Consider the following 21395-nt stretch of genomic DNA (forward strand, 5'->3'; position numbering starts at 1 on the left):
CAGGGAAAAAATATTAAAAACTATATACTCTAAAAAAGAAAAAAAAATCATAACTATAAAAACCACTTAAAACACAAGCAAAATTTTGAAAAAAAACTTCAATAATAATAAATATTATACGAAGAGGAAATTCAAGACTCACCTTAACCAGCAGGGAGAACATAGATTACAAAATTTTTTGAGGAATATTGAGTACTGAAATATATAATAAACGAAAAGAGCTTGTTACAAAAGCTGATGAAAAGATTTAAATATTTTTTCCCCTTTTTTTGTTGATTTGTATTTTTGCGTGAGATTATTACTGGTGCACAAGCGGAGCACCAATCAAATATTGTACAGTTACAACACAATAAATCGCTTAACTGACTACTCGTTTATGGTTATTCTACCATTTTACTAATCAATAAAGCTGCTACTATTGTACGAACAACATACTTCTTTTAAGTAGAAGCCCGAGAAACGAAAAATAATAGGTTTTAACTTCTTAGCGTAGAAGCCCGAGAAATAAAATAAAATTAGACTATTATTTTGTGATGATCTAGCACCAAGAGCCTAGCCAATTTAAGAAACAAGCTATGGAAGTTCAAGCCATTTAAGATTATAAAAGTCCAAGCCATAAGTTAATTAAAAGTCCAAGAATTTAAGAAATTAAGTGTAAGTAAATTTGATGAGAAAGATTTAATGAATAACTGGATTGCCTCAATAGTCATCTACATGGTATTTCATATATGCAATCCAGGTTTGAATCACCATGTAGATGTTTTTATAAAATATTTTTACAAAATTATTTTTTAGTTAAAAACTCCTCATTTTTACACTTTAAAAACAATTATATCCAGTTAATTGGATGAAATAATTATTTTACTATTGGGCATTGATAAAGATAGGTTAGAAAACATATGAATGGTTCATTTTCCTTTTTTTTCATCATGTAAATATTTTTATAAAACTTTTTGTATGAATTATTTTTTTATAACTTAAAAAATCTTTAAATTCTTAGTTAAAGACACAATTTAACAAACTTAATGATAATACAACTGCTTCATTTAGTTTTTCATTAAAAATGAAGGTTACAAGGAAAGGAATGTCACTTTTTCATTTATAAATCTCTTGAAATCCGAATTTACTCTTATTTTCTCTCAAAAATATACTTCATGTCAAGTTAAGTTTAAGGAACAGCATGGATATGAAGAAAAAATTATTTTTACACATTTTGATATTTTATATCCAAGAAAATTCAAGATAAGTAGATGTGCAAGTGTTATTTCCTTTTTGAATTATGATTTTTCATTAAAAGTTTGAATGAAATGGTACCATTGAGTACAGTGCTTCGACACTACTATAGTTTGAATGATCATTTTCTGGCTCTACGTGTTATGATAATGCTATAGAAATCGAATTTTATAGGAAATCCATCTACGTGTTACGGTATGAATCTACAGATCGAATTATTTAATTTGATAAGAAATGCACCTATGATATCTATTGAGTTTCAAACCCATGGGTTAATTCACTTCCTATAGATTGATTTGACTTGCTTGGGGCGTGGATGATGGTAGATGGAGATGCAACATGCCATGGAAAAATTGGTGGCGGTTATAAAATGTTTACGTTTCTTTTGAGCAGATTTCTATAGACGTCGTATGTGAAACTATATTCTACAAACACTTTTGTTTACGAAACACTGTTTACAAAAAGAGAGAGAGAGGAAAAAAAAGAAAAGAAAAAGTGAAAGCAATTTAATGTTGCTGTTTTTTTTTTTAAATTCCAGCTCCTGCCTTAGCATTTGATAGCCTAATAGGTTAGCTACTAAATAAACTTAGAATCACGTCAATCCGATGTCAGTAGAATTTTATATGTCACTTAAAGTCAGCTTCACTAGATAGTGTTGTAGTTTTCAGTTTCTGTCACTGGTTTCAAAAATTCATAACTCAATCATTACTTGGAATTTTTAAATGCAACTAATGGGATTTGATAATCTCATGGATTATCTACTGAACAAAGTTGAAATCATGTCATTCCGATATTTGTGGAATTTTATATGTCATTTTAAATGAACTGCACTAATTTACGTTTCAACCAAGTTACTGCATAGTTTTGAAAAATATTTAAATGACTCATACGCTATCAACGGAAGTCAATTTCTGGATCTATCAAAGTATAAGGAGCTTCCTACTTTATTAAAATTTCATGAAGTTTCGGAGTCGATAGCTGTGCAACATATTTATTTTGACAATTGCTGCTTGAGATGTAATGCAAGACAACAATATTTGTTTTTATTTCCAGCTTTTAATGTTCATGTCAATAATAGGTACATGCATGAAAATCATTCTAAAGACATCTTTGAAATTGTTTCTTTTAGTATTAAATTGTGTCCTTTAAAAATAAATAAATATAAGTATATAATATTTAAATAAATTCTTAAATTAAATCTTTATACTTTTCGCTAAAAGTATAATTAATTATTAACACTACAATAAATTTAGCATTTCCCTACAAAATTTCCATTGAAAAATTAAGTTTTGTAGGCAAAGTTCTCTTTTTTCCACAAAAAAAATGTTTTGTAGGGCTATGATTTATTTCAAATTTTTCAATAGTAAGATGCTTTGTGCCTACAAATCTTTTTCATATCCATACAAACAAATTTATAGGCAAAATATATCTTTTGCTGATAGAAAAAAATTTGACATGTTTGTAGGCTAATATAATTAGTGAGACAAATTTGGCAAGATATATCTTTTGCAGACAAAAAATATTTGACATGTTTGCAGGCTAGTAATTCGCTGAAAATTTTCCTCGTACCATTTATAATTTTAATCCCTCCAAAAAGTAATTTGAAGTGAAAGATAAATAAAAGAAAAGATAGAGAGAAAATATAATTTTTTTAATAAAATAAAAAATAACAAAGCCTAAATCTAAAAACCCAAGACATACCCACTCTATTTGCCTCCAGAAATTTTCACCAAAAATTGTTCCTGCTTTTCGGCTTAATTTCATCATTGATTGCTAACAAAACCTAATTAATTCAATTTGCTTACCATAAAATTTTTTTTGTGGATCCCATGGTTGCAATCCCAATCTCTTCATTTGCCATAATATTGATTTTTGGTCAATAAATTCCGGCTTAATCTAGTACAGATTTTGTGTTCTTCTTCAAGCACTTTTCAAGGTATGCCTATCAGCTTTGTTTTAGTTTTTGATTAATGTTTCAGCTTTGTTTAATTAGATCTATGTTTCTATTGATGTTTCTGAAGTCTAAAGAATTTGTTTAATATGAAACATTGGATTTATATGCATGTTTTAATCTTTAATTAATTATTCAACTATATATTTGCTCAAACGGAAATTTTGCATTTTGATTGATGCTTGATCAGTATATTGTTTATCAGTCCCCCCCCCCCCCCCCCCCCCCCCCCCCCCTCCACCTACAAAGATTGTTGAAGTGGGCTTGATCAATTGTGACGTTAAATTGGGTAAACAGATTTGATTCAGTTTTAGCTTTGGGTCGATTCAATTTTGGTAACTGGTTCCGAATTGATTCAAAGTGCCTTCTTTTAAAGTGCATATTATTTATTATAGTTCCTTTAGGTGATAAATTATGGTGAATGACATGTTGCATCTAAACATTATATGATTTGTTTCATTGCATATTTTTTTAAATATATCTTTCTTTGTATTTTGAATCATTAATGATGAAGAATTATGTTCTCGTGTTTATTTTTGGGCCTAATTTTTTATTTTATTGTTTCTCAATATAGTGGACAATTTTGATTATTAGTTAAAATATCTTGTAGAGGCTATATAAATAGTTTTATATGATAGAGCTTCCTTCAATTCAAATTGCAATAAGGTAAGTTTGTAAATTCAAGTACTCCATCATCAAGTTGTTAGACAGTATAAAATCTTTAATGATATTATAAACATTTGTTCTAGGTACGAGGCCAGGTACATATCTAATTTATGAGGATGAAGGTTATATTTTTAGGTGCATAATATTAGATACAAAGCATATTCACAATACTCTTCTTCAATTTAGATGTAACCATACTTGGTGAATGGTTTTTATTTGGATTTTGGTGAAATATTTTGGACTTAAGGTTACATTGATTGACACTACATGTTTTAATTTATTTATTGTCTTTTTGCATTTTTATATTATTTTGAATGAGGTTAAAAAAATACTACAATATAAATAAAAAGTAGAATATAAGAAAATGATTTAAATTTTCCCTACTAATTTTTTCATAGAGGCCTACAAATATATTCCCCACAAAAATTTGATCGTAGACAAATACAAGGTTTATTCCACAAATATGCTTTCCACACAAAAATAATATCCGTATGGAAAAACACGTTTTAGCCCATGCACAATATAATTTGTATGGAAAAACGAAATTGTTTTGTGGGCAAAATTAAAAACTTACTCAACGAATTATATTTGTCTCCAAAGGGCTCGTAGGGAAAAATTTTAGCCCACAAATTTCAAAAATTTGTCGTCTTATACCTATTCCTTCGTTGTTTTCTTCACAAATGTGCCTACAAAATTTTTTTGTCTTCAAAGATTTTTTTCCACAAATAAGAACATTTCCCTACAAATATATTTTGTCGAGAAAACATAAAATTCTTGTTGTGTAAGTTTATGGCTATAGTGATGTTCCAATCCGTACGGGTCAGGGCATTACACAAAGTGGCCTCAAGTCTTGAACAAGAAATCAATAAAAATTTAAGACAACATGTTTTGCATTTTTGTTTTTGGTATATAACATTTAACATGATCGAATATTATAATAATAATAATTAATTTGTTTTATTTTAATATTAATTAATTCAATCACTCTACTAAACATTCAAAAAAAATGTTTATAGTTTATATGTAATCAATATTTTAGAGCATTGTTGCATTAATTATGTTGATGACAACCGCAAAACTAGCCATCACGCCCTAAAAAGGAGTTGAGATCTAATATCCAAATTTGAATGTCAAACTTGCTGTCCACTAATGAATTATTGACATATTATTTTACAACTATTTTTAAACACAAGTAGCAATGAGAGAAAAGTTGAACACTCTAATTAAGAATAATGTTGAATGGGTACCAAGTTGGATAGCCAATAATTCGACAACAAATCTCAACTTTAGTACATTTCATTAGCTGCATTGGATATCTGCAGTCCATCAAGTCAATAAAGCTCCATGCTATCACTAAAAAAGTTGTACCTGTTTTTCAACATTGTGTTTGATTTGACGACTGAATTTCTACTCTCGATCGTGATCCTACCGAATAAAATTAGCTTAACAAAAAAGTAATTTCTATTTACGAGTGTACTTTTTGTTATTACTAAGCATCTGTTTGCTCTTATTAAAAAGGTTTTTTTTTTTTGGGGGGAAAATGAGTTTTGTAATGATGACTTTTTGGAGAACACGAGGTTAAAAAGTACGACAAAATTTTGAATTTACATGCAAAATATTTTATTGTATGAATATGTGGTTGAAGCCCAAAAAAAAAAACGTAATGTTTTGATTTAATGGAAGAGAAACAAAGGCCAAACAACCAAATATCGAAAAACTAGATATGATTGGTGTCACGTCCCGAACTTTTGGGCGTATATATCACTTAAGTCACGTGCGTGGGACACAAAATGAAATTATCAATCATTTTCTTTCCTTTAGGGAAGAAGAAGAAGAAGAAATCCAATGAAAATGATACCTAAGTTTTCAATTTGGATTACATCCAATCAGAATGTTAAAAAAATTAAAATTTGGGTTAATTTCATTAAATGACACTGAATATGCACTTAGTGAAGTCGTCTAATCGTTATTTCATGTCGGATTTTCTGTTAAAATATATGTGCAAACTCATCTTGTTGGTGTGATTGCATCGATATCAAGAGCTATTAAAACAAATATTGAGCAAGATATTGCACTTGTGAATGAGTTTGATGATTTTGCAAGTTATAATTTGAAAAAAAAAAAAAACGTGGGGAGTTTGCATTTTGAGGAAAAAAATCAATTCCCTTATATGTGATAATTCAAAAGACTTTTAGACAAGTATCATCCCAACCTTGAATCTCGTCGTCATTTGCTGGACGAAAATGTTATCGTTGATTCCACCTCTCTCCGAGCCAATCAAGATAATTCAAGTTCATTTCAAAAGGGAGCTCAAGCATCAAATATTGACTAGACTTAAATCAAGAGGGCGTTAGTTGAATTTGTTTACAGCTATTTTGTTTCTCTTTCTTTTGAAACTTCAGACGTTATCTTTGTCTTTTTTATTAACACCTAATTGACTTCAATCAGGTTTACTTAGTCCTAATTTCTCTCAATTAGGAGTGATGTCTTTTTTTGTTTGTTGTTTCTTTTTAGGATGTCTTGGCCCAATCTCCCTCATTTTATACATTTTTCTTGTTTCTTACTAAAATTCCCAACTGTCCAATAGGAAGCCACTAGTTTAGCCGAAGATCAAATTTTTAATATATTTCGATAGAAGTTGATGAATTGAATTTTGAAATACATTCTATGAGCAGTAGGCCCTTTGCATTCGATACAATCAGATGCCTTCTACTTCCAATTTGAGCACTCGTATGTTGTGTTATACTCGAGTCTTCTAATATTATGAATTGTTAAATTTGGCTTACTGCGTTTCACCACATTGCTAAATGTGAGAATTGATTCCTGTGTAGGGCCTTCTAATATCGATTCATGTATGATTGACGACACATGTTCTCGACTCTCGAGGCGAGTATGGTCAAGTTCATGCTCTCAACTAAACTTGATCGTAGCAAATTTAACATATCATCAATAAGCCAATACGCAAACTCTAAGATTTGAAATTTTGCAGCACAATTCATGTTCAATCCACTTGCCTATTACCAAAATGTACTTCACAGTACATATTGTTGGTAACATAGCCACCATCTTCAATGAACATATAAATAACAAGAAAGAAATCTGAAAACGTGACAAACAAAATAAGTGAAAACGTGACAAACAAAATAAGACCTACTTATCATAATTACAGCATGAATTCATACCGAAATCCTACTTATCAGATTTACAAGTTCTATTTCTCCTAAAGAACTCACATGGAGAAGAGAATACTGCGACTTAAAGAATAGGTTCTATTGCAGCATCCATATCTCCTAGTTCTTGCAGTAATGTTAAGCTTCATCATTATGGACCCCTTTCAGTTAAGTCCAGTAGGGGACCATAACTTTAAACCTGTAACGAATGTCATTGCATGTACCAGAAAGTCATGGAGAGTTGGCCAGGAGACAACCGGAGCCTGTTGAGATTGGGGAACTTGGAATTCGAGGATGAAATTTTTCGACCCGAGTTGTTGGAGTTTGATATCTGGAGCTTTGGACGTTATGATGGACTAGCAATGGACGTATTGTACGCTAGATGGGAAACATTTGCACTTGTAATGCATAACTGTTAATCTTTTTCTCTACCATAAATGAATCTCAATTGCCTATCTACAATTCTATCATGGCCCATTGTTTGTTCCTGTTTACCAAGGACTGAAACTCTATGTGCTAAAGGTGTAGATTCAACTACGCATAAAAAATGGAAGTTCAAGTCGAGGTGTAGCCGTCCCCTCAGCCTCGGGGTTGATAGAAAAAGTGGAGATTTGAACATTGCAGATTTTTACTATGGCATTCTGGTAGTTGGACGTGTTGAAATTGGTAAAGTATAAAAATCGAAAATCGAAAATCGAAAAGTGTGATTAATGTGTCAATTTTGGCCGAATATTTGGACTCGATCCGATAGTCAAATTACAAAAATACATAGACCAACTTGTTCTACTCGTCGAATAGATCGTTATTGTATATTTGAAATCTCAAAACCAATTTCAGATAAATGAGAAAATGCTATCCAAATCTAGAAGAAAAAATAGAGGAAACTAGCCAGATGACACCGTCGCTCGAGCCATGGAGGTGTTGCTTGAGCGACAGTGTTATCATTCTAGCTATGGTTCGACGAGAATCAAGCGAAAAAGTTTCTGTTCGAATTTTGACATTGCTCGAGCGACAGTGCTATCGTTCTAGAGACGGTTCAACAAGAATCAAGAGAAAAAGTTTCTGTTCGAATTTTGACAGTATTGCTCAAGCAAGAATCTAGCGAAAGTGAAATGTTGCTTCTATTCAAAAGAATGCACAATTTAGCTCACACTACTTCATCTACACCACTTCTTCCTCACGTCCATTTGAGTACACCATCTCATAATCTGCATTGAGCACTCTTCTTCTCTTGCAAAATTTCTCTTCCTTTCATTTCATATCATTCCTTTGTAGAAAGGGAAATTCTGTCGGACGTTCGCTGGTTCTTGTGGCTTGAAGTGTTGCTACCACAAAATTAAAAATTTGTTGTATCTTGGGAGACAAGTGCCGTCAACCGTGAGCACCATAACTGGACAATATTGTGAAAAGGAGAAGTGTCATCACTTGCCTCAGATTATATTCTACCTATCTTCTTATTCTCTATTTATTTTTATTTTTTATTTTTTTGCACTTTGAAGTTTTGATACTACATTTCCATCCATATAATTGTGGTTTATTTATGCTTCTATGAGTTAAATGTTATTTGATTTGTTTTATTCACAAACAATTGTCTTGCCGCTCACATACAAACTCAGTTCCAACAATCTTAAGACAATATTCATCTGTGGTTGTTTGGTATTTCAAATCAACGTTTGGTCATTTGTTGGAATAGTCTTTGTGAACTATTCTTCCCCTACATAATTGTTTTGATAATCTTCTGTTTACGAAACGGAAATGAGTACCGTAGAGGCTGCTTCAAGTCAACATGGTACAAATAACGTGATTCCGCCTATTGCTATAACACTACAAAATACCTCGATCCCACATGGGGAGAAGCTGGAAAAATTTGGAGGGGTGGACTTTAAGAGATAGCAAAAAAAAATGTTGTATCTCACTAACCTAAATTTGGAAAAATTCCTAAAGAAACCTATATATTGAATGGACTGGACAATACACTATATGGAGTGTATAGTTTAAAGAACTCGGCCAAGGATCTGTGGGATTCATTGGAAAAGAAATACAAGACCTCGAATGTCGGAACTAAGAAGTTCATTGTAGGCAAATTTTTGGACTACAAGATGGTGGATTCCAAAACTGTGATAAGCCAAGTGCAAGAAATTCAAATTCTCTTACATGAATACAAGCCGAAAAGATGGAATTGAGTAAATCTTTTCAAGTGGCTGCCATCATTGAGAAATATCTCCGATGATGCACCATAAAGATAATTCCAAGACTACGAAAAAGTTCAAAGGAAAATGCTACAACTATGGTAAGGTCGGACATCGTTCAAGCGAGTGTCGGAAGCCAAAAAAAATGCACAAGCCAACAGGGTTGTAAAGGACAATCTTTTTGTAGGAATGCAGGAGATGAGTCTATCTGTAATTATGTCCGAATTCAACATGATTGGAAACTCGAGGGAATAATGGGTTGATATCTGTGCAACCCATCATGTGTGTGCAGACAAGTCAATGTTCTCCAGCTATCAAGAATTGAAGGGGGGAAAAACTTTTTATGGGGAACTCTACAAGTTCCAAAATTTTAAGGACAAGGCAATGTCACTTTGAAGATGACATCCATGGAAGAACTCATCATCAACAATGTCCTACATGTGCCAAATATCCGCAAGAATCTTATGTCCGGGTCTCTTCTTAATAAAATGATTTTAAACTTATATTTGTATCCGATAAATTTGTACTGTCTAAAAATGAGATGTATGTAGAAAAGAAATACTATGTGAGGGAATTTTTCAAAATGAACATTCTTACTGTTGTACCGAAACATGACATTATGAATAAAACTAGAAGTTCTGTTTACTTGCTTGAGTTGTCTTGTTTATGGCATAATCGATTAGGACATGTAAACTATAAATTGTTGCACAAACTTATGAATAAAGTTTAATGTCGACACTTGAAATCGATCATAATCATAAATGTGAAGTGTGTGTTGAAGCAAAATTGGCTAAGATACCGTTCCATTTGGTTCAAAGGAACATGATACATTTAAAATTAATCCATATTGATATATATGATTTGAAATTTGTTCAAACTAGGGACGGTAAGAAATAATGTGACTTTCATCGATTATTATACAAGGTGTTGTTATGTTTTTCTTTTGAAAAGTAAAGACGAAACATTAGATGTCTTTAAACAATATAATACTGAAGTTGAAATACAACTTGATAAACAAATTAAGAACATTTGTAATGATCAAAGAAGCGAATATAGGGCACCGTTTGAAGAATTCTGTTTTGAACATGGAATCATTCATCAAACAACAGCACCATACTTTTCTCAATCGAATGGTATTACTGAACGCAAAAATCAAACTCTTAAAGAGATAATGAATGTGATGTTGATAAATTCGAGTTTACCTCAGAACTTGTGGGGAAAAGCTATTTTAACAGCAAATAATCTTCTCAATCGAATAACTCTCAAGAAAATGGAAGAGATTTCATATAAACTATGGAAAGGTCATCCTCCGTCCTGTCAACACTTAAACATGTCGCGAAGTGTTTGGCTAAGGTGGAAATTCCTAGCCCTAAGCAGGTGAAGATTGGACCTAAGACGATTAATTGCATATTTATTAGGCACGCCAATATTAGTAATGCGTATCGTTTCCTTGTATACAAATCTGAAATTCAAGATGTACACAAGGGCACCATAATTGAATCAAGGAATGCAATATTCTTTGAAAATGTGTTTCTTTGCAAAAAACAAAAAAGTGGCAAGTTCATATAAAAGAACATATGAAACTACAAATGGATCTTTAATTGAGGAAGAGCTAAGGCGTAGTAAGAGGACTAAAACGTCCACATCATTCGGTCCAGATTTTCTAACATATATGGTAGAAAATGACCCAAAGACTTTCAAGAAAACAATGTCTACTTCGGAAGCACGACATTGGAAGGAAGCTATCAACAGCGAGATAGATTCCTTAATGCAAAACCATCGTGGGAGTTGGTTGATTTGCCCCTGGGAATATGCCTTTAGAGTGCAAATGAACATTCAAAAAGAAATTAAAACCTGACGGATCCATTGACAAATATAATGCTAGATTGGTTGCCAAAAGATACAGGCAAAAAGAATGATTTAACTTCTTTGATACCTACTCACCCGTGACTAGAATTGCTTCTATAAGTTTGTCAATTGCAATTGAGGCAATATATAACTTTGAGATTCATCAAATGGATGTAAAAATGACATTCCTAAATGGTGAGTTAGAAAAAGAAATATACATTGAGCAATTTGAAGGGTTCGTGTCTCCAAGTCAAAGCCATAAATTTGTAAACTTGTTAAGTCCTTATATGGATTGAAACAAGCTCCTAAGCAACGGCACCAAAAAGTTTGACAAAATAATGTTGTCAAATGAATTCAAAATAAATGAAGGTGATAAGTGTGTATATGTGAAGAATACACTGAATGCCTATATGATAGTATCTCTATATGTAGACGATATGTTGATAATAGGCAATAGTCAAGATATGTTGTTAAACATCAAGAAAATGCTAACGATGCATTTCGACATAAAAGACATGGGTGTGGCATATATAATATTAAGGATAAAGATCTCTAGAATATAGGAAGGAATTGTACTTTCTCAATCTCATTATGTTGAGAAAATACTTAAGAAGTTTGGCATATTAGAAAAAAGTCCGGCAAAAACTCCTATTGACACAAGTCTATACTTGGTCAAAAATAAGGGTGAAAGCGTGTCATAATTGAAATATTCACAAGTAATTGCCAGTCTAATGTATATTACGAATTGCACTCGACTAGATTTTGCTTTTGCTATGAATAAACTTAGCAGATTCACGAGTAATCCAAGCCATAATCATTGGGTGGCGTTGATAAGAGTCTTTAGGTATTGGAAGGATATTGTGATGTGAATTGAATATCCGATATGAAGGATTCCAAGTCCACAAGTGATTATGTGTTTACCCTTGGTGGAGACAAAATAAATGTGTATAGCTCGATCAACTATGTAATCTGATTTTATTGCTTTGGACAAAGCTAGTAAAGAAGCAGAATGGTTTCGAAATTTCTTGGAAGATGTTCCATTTTGGCCTAAGCCAATACCTGCTATAAGTATGCACTGTGATAAACAATCGGATATTGGAAAGACTAGAAACAACATGTATAATAGAAAGTCTAGAAATATACGTTGTAGACTCAATACCATTAAGAAACTAACGCAAATGGCATTATCTCCATAAATTATATGAAATCAAAGGAGAATATTGGGGATCCACTTACAAAAGGTTTGCCTAGAGATTAAGTACATTGCCTTTTTAGAGGAATGAGATTAAAGCCTACTATGTAAGAGTCCTTGTAATGGTAACTCTACCTTATTGACTGGAGATCCCAAGACCTTGGTTCAGAGGGAAAACTATGTTATAAAGATTCCATGAAACACTTAGGAAAATAATTTCATAACTTATTCTATGATATCAAAGTACTTTCTACAAAGTGGTAAGAGGTTAAGATAATCTTTTAATGATTCATATATCTTGAAGTCAAGTGGAATAGGATAGAATACTCTTAATAGAAGGTCATCTATGTAAATATGAATTGGGGCTACTTCAATGAGAATTATTCAAATCTTGAATTCTCTAAATACTTACAAAACTAAGATGGGTTCAAAGTCAAAATGAACAAAGTCATGAGAATTATGGACGAAATTAGAGAAGACATTGTGTGAGTATTGTTGTCTTGGCTTACACTAACGGCTAATCGATTCAAGACAGCACGTTCACCAGTTAGCCTAGTAAGTCTGATAATATTTCACTAAGGAATGTTCAAAATCAGAAGCTACCTGACTTGATGCAGTGTTTTTCCGCTCTCTCTACAATTGCATCATGTTTTTGCATTGTATTGCATGTGCATGTTCGAATTTCCATTGATATGGAAGATTGTTGAAATTGATTAAGTATAAAAATCAAAAATCGAAAAGTGTGACTAAAATATCAACTATGGCCGAATATTCAGACTCTATCCGATGGTCAAATTACAAAAGTAAATAGACCAACTTGTTCTGCTCATCAAGTAGATCGCCGTAGTATATTTGGAGTATGAAAACCAATTTCAAATGAATGAGAATTGCGGTCCAAATTTAGAAAAAAAAATAGAGGAAGCTGGCTAGACGACACTGTCGCTCAACCGACAGTTCGACAAGAATCGAGCAAAAAAGTTTCTGTTCGAATTTTGATAGTATTGCTCGAGCAAAGCGAAAAGCTAGCGAAAGTGAAGTGTTGCTTCTATTTGAAAGAGTGCACGATTCACCCAGCACCACTTCATCCACACCCCATCTTCTTCTATAAATAGGATCCTTTGGACATCTATTTGAGTATAACATCTCATAATTTGCATTGAGCACTATTCTTTTCTTACAAAATTTCTCTTCCTTTTCATTTCATATCATTTCTTTGTTGGGCGAGAAATTCTGTCGGAAATTCGCCAATTCTTTTGGTTTGAAGTGCTACTACCACAAGATTAATAATCCATTATATCTTGGAAACAAGTACTGTCAACCGTGAGCACCATAGCAAGGCAATATTTTCTTAAAGAGAAAGTGTCATCACTTGCCTCGAATTCTATTCTACCTAACTTTTTCTTCTCCAATTTCCATCCATATAATTGTGGTTTAATTACGCTCCTGCAAGTTAAACGTTATTTGATTTGTTTTATTCACAAACAACCGTCTTGCCACTCACATACAAGCCCCGATTCCAACAGGACCTGAAGGAAGCCTTGGCACTCCTTCGGCAACACACGTAGACGCGTGGACAAGAAGCCTATTCATAACAATGGATTCATCTTTTTCACTGCTACTCACAAAAAATACCAACAAGGTGTAAGTTCGTCGAAGTGTGGGTTCAAATTGGTGAATATCATACTCAATCGGGTAGCTACATGTGTTTTCTTTGGTTATTGCAGGGACCATTTTTCATATAATTGGAAGGGGAAGCAACTGTTAAGACTGTTTAGATATGATCCACCTACCAGAACAAGACATGTAGTGTTGGTGAGTTTGGCCCTTTCTTCTATTTACTGAAACAACTAATTTCAGGATTATCCTCTCTTGTTCATCACATGATTAGTTTTTCATTAATTTTCTAGAAATGGTATATTTATAAGCAGAAACTCATTAAATTTCCACAGGATCATCAAGTACTTCTTAGAGGGCTCAGAAGGCACCAGTAGACTCTATGCAGACTTTCCAGGATTCCTGGACAACATAAGGCTTAATTAAAAAGGCCAGTTTTAGGTAGCAATTAATTGTTGTCCGACTCAAGCACAGGAGTTTCTTATTACAATCTATGGTTGAGGAGCATATACTTCCGATTGCCCTTTCCAATGAGGTAATTAGCCAGGTTGGTAGGAGTGAGGATGTATTCTATGGTAACAGTTCTCTTAGTGATAAAGGAGATATATTAGATGTTCTTGAAGATAAAAGGGTGTAGTGATGAACCTAGTGAGTGAAGTAAAAGAGGCAAATGGGAAGTTGTGAATTGGAACTGCGGCTCATAATCACATTGCTACATTCACTTACCGTCTTCAAGTTCATCAATTTTTTCAGAAACCTAGGCCTTAATCTGCCTAATCAAGCTGCTTAAATCGGTACAGCTGATCAATAACAATGTGACAGTATTAGGGTCTTCATCCTTGGACTTCTAATGGTTGGTGAGCACAGGAGCCAAAAATAGTTCCTTGAACCAGTTTCAACTCATCCCAACAACGAGATATGGGGCGATAAATCAATTCCCCAGTTGACTCAAATTTATGTGCCTAATCATTTTCCTTTAACAGAATTGTGTACGTATAAGATCAGTTTTACTGTCAACAAAATAGAATTCCGAGAAGGGGAAGGAACAGAATTCTAAGGGAAGTGAGGTAGCAACTTCAGTTCAAGAGGTTGCCTAGAAATATCCTAGCAGATTCAAATGGCTGACCAACTCATCAGATTATACAAAAGACAACAGCTAATAAGCATCAAGTATCTAAACTTGCATAAAAGGGATTTTCTGCATTTTTTGTACATGTCTTTGTGTATGGCAGCGAGTATGTGAGAGGAATAGAGAAGCCAAAAAACCAAAAATGAATCAACTAAAAAGGAAATTTTGAATCAACTAAGAAACTGACGTCTAGATGACGATAATTTAATCCAAAAACCTTCAAAAGTTAACCAACTAAAATCTAATAGACTTCCTATAGAAATTAATATCCTGTAGTTTTGATCTAAATAGACTAACCAAAAGAGCAAATCTAAGATAAATGACAACTACCGAGATTCCTGAACTACACTAACCTCCCAGTATCAATTACACATCCATTTCCAATTCTAATCCCTTGAGGATGAATCTGGAGGGAGGTCCTTTCGAATATGAGCGAGCATCGAACTTCTCAGTTGCGAGTCCCTAGCTTGTTGCTGCTGAAGTAGTTGATGCTGTTGTAACTGATGCTGCTGTTTCTGAGAACGAATCTGGAGCTGCTGTAATTGTTGACCAGTTAACATTGTGTGCGTAGCTCGACTGTTGGGATAATACCGCTGGTTGGATCCAAAGGATGCACAGCCAGGGAAAGTTAACATAGGTCCACTGTTTGGCATTGCTTGACCAGTCAACACTTTCAGATGCTGGACCTCATCTTTCAGCGCGTCATTTAATGCTGGGGTTTAGGATAAAACAAGAGTATAAAAACATCAGTTAGCATCTTAATAAGATTTACGGGAAAAACAGGGAACTTTAATCTCTAAGTTAAGAATTTTGTACAAAATCAATCATCAAATGATGGTCGGCTCTTATTCTTTAGAAGCCAGGAAACAATAATTTTTTATTTTTTTCTTTCTCAGTTTATACATCAAGGTCAATACTCAATGTCCTAATTTCCATCCATGCCTAAGTCTGCATCTTTTATTTTCAAGATATTTCGAAGACCAAGTTGTGGGAAAACAGCAAGATAAGACGGGGCGAAAATTCCTGCAGTAGTTAAAGATACCGAGTCTTACCATCTTGCAAGTGAACTTGTTGTTCCATTGTTTCCACTCGCACTTTGAGTTCACTGTTTTCATTTGTAAGACTGTTTGAATCTCTCTGTTGGTGAAATGAAAAGATGTAAAAATTAAATAGAAAATTTCATTCGTACATAGGTAAATCTAGGTGCAAAATAGTTGATATAATTACAGCACCAGTATGTTACAAGGGAAATTAAAACACTCCAACCAATAAACTATGTTTCCTCATTTTCTTGAAAAGCCGTACGAATTTGTTTTTTCAAGAACCCATCTATCTCATGGGAGAGGAATTACCACCAGCTAAATAAAGGGAGCTTCACTCCTGGAAACCACTATTATGCTAGTGAGCAATGAAAAAAGTCGATTTAATTCCAATACCAGCAATGAAGAAAAAGCAAACAATTGACTTTTAAGCTACTATTTTCTTTCTTTGCTGTCTTACCATTTACTTATTTTCAACTGCTTGCTTTTCTTTTACTTTCTCCTTTTTACATAAGAGTAGACCGGGAAGGGATGGGAACTATCGATGAAAATTTGATAGTTCGTGCAGGAGAGGAGTTGAAAATCACCTGCAACATGGCTAACTGTGCAGCCAAGGTAGTAGCTTCTGTCTGCAGAGATTGGACTTTCCTTTCAAGATCAGCAATATATCTCATCTTCCGTTCTTTTGACCGAGAAGCCGATTGCCTATTTGCCCAAATCCTGTTACATGTTGGATGAAATATATGGATATAAGTGGGTTACATAATAAAAATCTTCTCACCCTCTCAAAGAAACTACAAGCAGGAAACATGCATATGCCAACAATGTGAAGATAAGGAAAAGCCACTGGAGGTTTTATTCAGCTAGATAATGAAAAGAACAAAAGTTTAGCACCAACTGAGTAGAACGAAATTCAAGATGAAAACCAGAGATAGAGAGAGAATAGAGAAATTATCCTACCAAGCTAAGTAAATGAAGGACCTATCACTTGCATTCATCAATATGATCGTTTCTAAAGCAAAATAATAACTACACCTCCTCTGCCATAGGAACTGGCAGAAATGCTTGCAAAAGGGGTTTGCTGGCATAAGAAAAACAGCTGATACTTTTTTTAAATTTTCACTATATTGCAGTCACACTCACCTGTTTACTTATCCAATGAATAAGAATGTAGCATTGCAAGAAGATATTGTCATTTTTGTTTATAGAGCTTATGGATAGTAGTGGTATGACAAAATGGTAAGTAGTTATTGCTGGCTTCAATATTAATATGACAAGCAGCAAGAATTATACAGGGACGTAAACATAAAAAAATATAATTCTAATATGGTGAAAAGACAAGAAGAGCACAGCGAAAGGGGAAAGGAGATCTCCTCGCCGCTCGGATTTTGATTGACTTGCCAGCATATTGTCCTTTTTAAGACAAAAGTCAAAGAGCTAATCGACCTGTTTTGAATTGGCACGATATATAGGACTTCGACCTCTATGATTCCAACTTCGTCCATCAAATAAAAAATTAGACTAAATCAATTGATGTTCTCTCCCCTCCATTTCTGTAAACCCAAGCTAATTTATCAATAGATAAAGAACACTGCAACCTCTATCAATACCATCACATCATCGGAATGGACATATGAGATCCAAAACGGCAAGCAGCCTTCAGGATAATCCAATCCACGAGGTCAATGCAGGCAGAAATGAGAAAGTAAAACTACCAAGCCACGACACTCCAGCTGCCATGTTCTTTACAGGCTGTTGAAAGAATACATCCAAGATTCGAAGGCAAAATGATTTATGATAAATTTCACCCTCATTTATATCATAAGTACAAATTACCAGCCACGTGGAATATATAGAAGAATAGGAAAAGATTCGGGTCAAGCATTATTATTAGGTTGATCAGTTCCTATATCGGGTTATAAATAGAAGACGACAAAAATGTAGACGACAAATTTATTGCTTCAGCAAACTAATAGGTCAGAATAGAAACAAGAACCAGAAGAACTAATAGCAATCACAGAAATATATTAATAGCTTCATGCAAAAACCTTACCTCTTAGCACGTTTTGGATCAACAAGAGCAAGCTCAGCAAGCTTATCTGCAGATGCAGCTTTCTTTGACTCAGGTGGAGACAGCTCTTCCGAACCTGACATGAGCATATCGGGATTCAGAGACCCATCCATGGATTGGCTATGCTGATGCCTACCACTTGGGTTTTCGCTTAAATCCAGAACCACATTATCGGTTGAAGGGTTGGTTAAAGGACCGGAATTTGCCGCTATAGGATTAGATGATTCACCCACTTGGACTGCAGAAATGCCAGATGTTGAATTGAACTTATATATGTCAAGATACATTGACAACAGGTCTTCTTGTGTCTCATCTGACAATGATGGTTCAAATTCTCCAACAACACCAAGATCGCCGTCAAAGCTAATATCATCGGGAAGAGTAAGAATCTCTGAGCGAACATGTCGGTGTCCCAGATTCTTAGATGGGTTATCAGGCATTTGGCTTATATCATCTAACTGCATCCCTTGACCAAAATGACCCTGCTCCGATGAACTCCCTGGGCCTAGTGGAGGCAAATTTGATGATCCCATTTGCCCAGACTCTGCATTATAACCACTACGAGGAGGAGAAAAAACAGAGAACCTCCCTGATGGAGGCAATAAACTTCCAGTGCCATGGTTAGAAGACTTACTTTTATCCATCAAAAACAATGTGTTTCTACTTCGAGAAGGCTCCTTAACAAGTAGAAATGATCTTTGAACCCTAACACACGGAAAAACTTGAAATTAATTACCATCAGTCTCAATTCCTGAATTTTATACAAACACAACATTAAAGAAAAACCCTAAAATCTGACAGCCTTAAAATTTCAAAAGTTACCCTTTTTCTTATAAATTTGAAAACGGGTGCTCGATTCAAAACCCCAAAGAGGAAAAATTACATTCAGCAGAACAAAATGAAAAATGAACAACAACAAAAAGAAAAAAAATCCAAACAAATATCTCATTTTTTCCTAAAAACAGAGAAAATCAAATACATTCATATAGATAATGACATCGAAGTAGAAAAACCTAACAAATGTGCAATGGGGAAAGCTGGGAATCGAAAAAAAAAATGATAAAAAACAAAGAATTAAAAAACTTACACTCAGAATTTTTTCCCTTCTTTCTGAATTCTGATATAAGATTGGATCTCTATAAGCAGGATAAAGAGAATTCAACAGGTTTTCACATGCGAAGGAGTAGCCATGTAAGTCATATCTCACATGGTGAGAGAGCTTCAAAGAGACGATGTATTTATATATAGCGAGAGTGGGTGTACGTTTAGATATGCATATATATACATACAGAGACACACTTGTGTGAGATTTCAGTGTGTAATAAGAGAAATCATTAAATAAAGGAAGGTGGTGACGTGTCCGTTGAGCTGGACTGATTTGGGCCCCACTAAGGGTATTGGATTTTTTTGGTCATTTATTTATGTTTATTAATTGTTTTCAAATTTTGTTTAGATTTCATCGCGCAACAAATTTGAAATTTTTACCATTAGCAATTCATAATTTCCATGAATGTCCCATTGGAGAATTTTTTTATTTTTATTTTTATTTTTTTTTTACAATGTTAATCCAGATTATTTAGGTGTGGATATTAATGAATGCGGTGGAATTAATAAATTATATGCATTTGTAATTATAGTTCCATTAACTATTTATTTTTTGGAGAGAATAACATGATATCTAGTAGAGATATTGAATATAGCATGTTTGAGTCTTTCTTTTTTCTTTTTTTTTTTTGGTCAAAAATGGATTTAGAAATAGCAATTTGATAGAGATTATGTTGTTAAAAATTAAGGAAAATTTTGAATTTGCGTATAATATTATTTTATTGAAGAATGTATGATTGAAAATAAGAGGAAAAAATGTATTTTGAAAATAATGTGGACTAAACAAGAGATACACTCTAAATAAAATATACAAATTCATATAAAGATTATAAAAATATTGATATAGACAAACAATTTTTTTGTTTACATGAAATATGAAAATTTTGAATGCAGCTTAAGAAAAATTTCAGAGATTTTATGATCATGCGCTGATCGTAAATGCAAAATTATGAAATTAGTAATACATTTCATTAAAATTACTAAAAATAATCAAAAATCAACTCTAGGTTTACAACAAGCGAATATATTTACAAGTAAAAATGTGCGTTTTAACTATCGGATGAGAAATTTGTCCTAAACCACGAAGATCGAGCCGTTTCACGTGTTTTGCTCATAAACTCATAATTTTTTAAATGAAATATTGCATTGCCTTAAAAATGAGTATTTAAAGAAACTTGGAGATCATAATTACATCACATTTTGTCATGTCTAGTCCTTGAGTAGAGCTAACATGGATGCCACATAGGATCTTGCATCCACATTACGCCTTGTGTTACCTCATCAGTATATGAAGATGGTTAACGCTTCTGTAGACAATGATGGTCACTTAATCTATTCACAACCCAAGAGTGCCTCGATGTAGTTATTTATGAATCAACCAATTAGCCTCTGATCCTCCCACAACCATCCTAGGGTAATGTCCGAGGTAACAATGTTGCCTTTGTCCATCACTGCAAGACACAGCAACATCCAACAGAGGAGTAATAACTATGCTAATCGACCCTACATGCTTGGCCCAATGACCATACGTCATTTGACAAGTCGACTTCGTAGAGATATGAGATAGTTGGATAGATTTCTCTAACATCAGACAGGAATAAACCCACAAGATCTTTTTATGTGATGCAAAAGATCTATTGGCACAATCTTACTCTATCGTAAGCAGTTCTAAAAGAGAAATACCAAAATAGTCTGACATACCTAAGACAGCTAAGTGAAAGTGACACCAGCAGATGCCATATTGGGCAAATATGATTTTTCCCAAATAAAGTAAATATTCAAAAGGCATCAAATTAAAGTTGTCACTATGACTAGGTCAATGATATCAGCATAGGTCAAATTGACAGTACATCAATTTAAAGGTCGAAAGTATTACTGATTTAAACTCTATAAATATAATAGACTAACATGAATAAAACGTGTGTAAGATATGAAACCTAGCCAAAACTCTATTTATTTTATTCTCATGCCCAATTGCAATATTTGGATTGAGCTTCAAAGTGTAACACAATCATTGGTGCCATCCTAGTATGATAGCCTTGCATTTCAACAGTTATTGTGCGCATAACTCATCAATACTCGGGACATATTAACAACTTAGCTCGTAAGACTTGGAAGCTAGCGCTTTTCTCGTTGATTACCAAATATTTGTTTTTTCTATGTTCGTTTATAAATCATGATAGTCACG

General features: G+C 33.5%; 1 protein-coding gene and 1 pseudogene across 5 annotated transcripts; one reads left to right on the top strand and one right to left on the bottom strand.

The window, feature by feature from the left end:
• The first annotated feature begins 7083 nt into the window (after positions 1-7083).
• On the top strand, positions 7084-9605 carry LOC111397773 (annotated as a pseudogene).
• A 5530-nt stretch (positions 9606-15135) lies between these two features.
• Positions 15136-19385, bottom strand: LOC111396693 (probable transcription factor PosF21). 5 transcript variants are annotated; one of them, XM_023023150.1, is made up of 6 exons: positions 19191-19385; positions 18791-18808; positions 18086-18759; positions 16620-16752; positions 16045-16129; positions 15136-15704 (listed from the first exon to the last, which is right to left on the bottom strand). In XM_023023150.1, exons 3-6 carry the CDS (start codon positions 18745-18747, stop codon positions 15379-15381), a joined length of 1206 nt encoding a protein of 401 aa, XP_022878918.1. In that variant the 5' UTR covers positions 18748-18759; positions 18791-18808; positions 19191-19385; the 3' UTR covers positions 15136-15378. The 5 variants fall into 5 exon arrangements, with proteins under 5 accessions (XP_022878918.1, XP_022878921.1, XP_022878920.1 ...); XM_023023153.1 differs by having other exon boundaries at positions 18086-18647; positions 18738-18808; XM_023023152.1 differs by having other exon boundaries at positions 18791-18824.
• Positions 19386-21395: the final 2010 nt, after the last annotated feature.

This window comes from Olea europaea, chromosome 7, assembly GCF_002742605.1.
Source record: "Olea europaea var. sylvestris chromosome 7, O_europaea_v1, whole genome shotgun sequence".
In the NCBI taxonomy this organism is placed as follows: Eukaryota; Viridiplantae; Streptophyta; class Magnoliopsida; order Lamiales; family Oleaceae; genus Olea; species Olea europaea.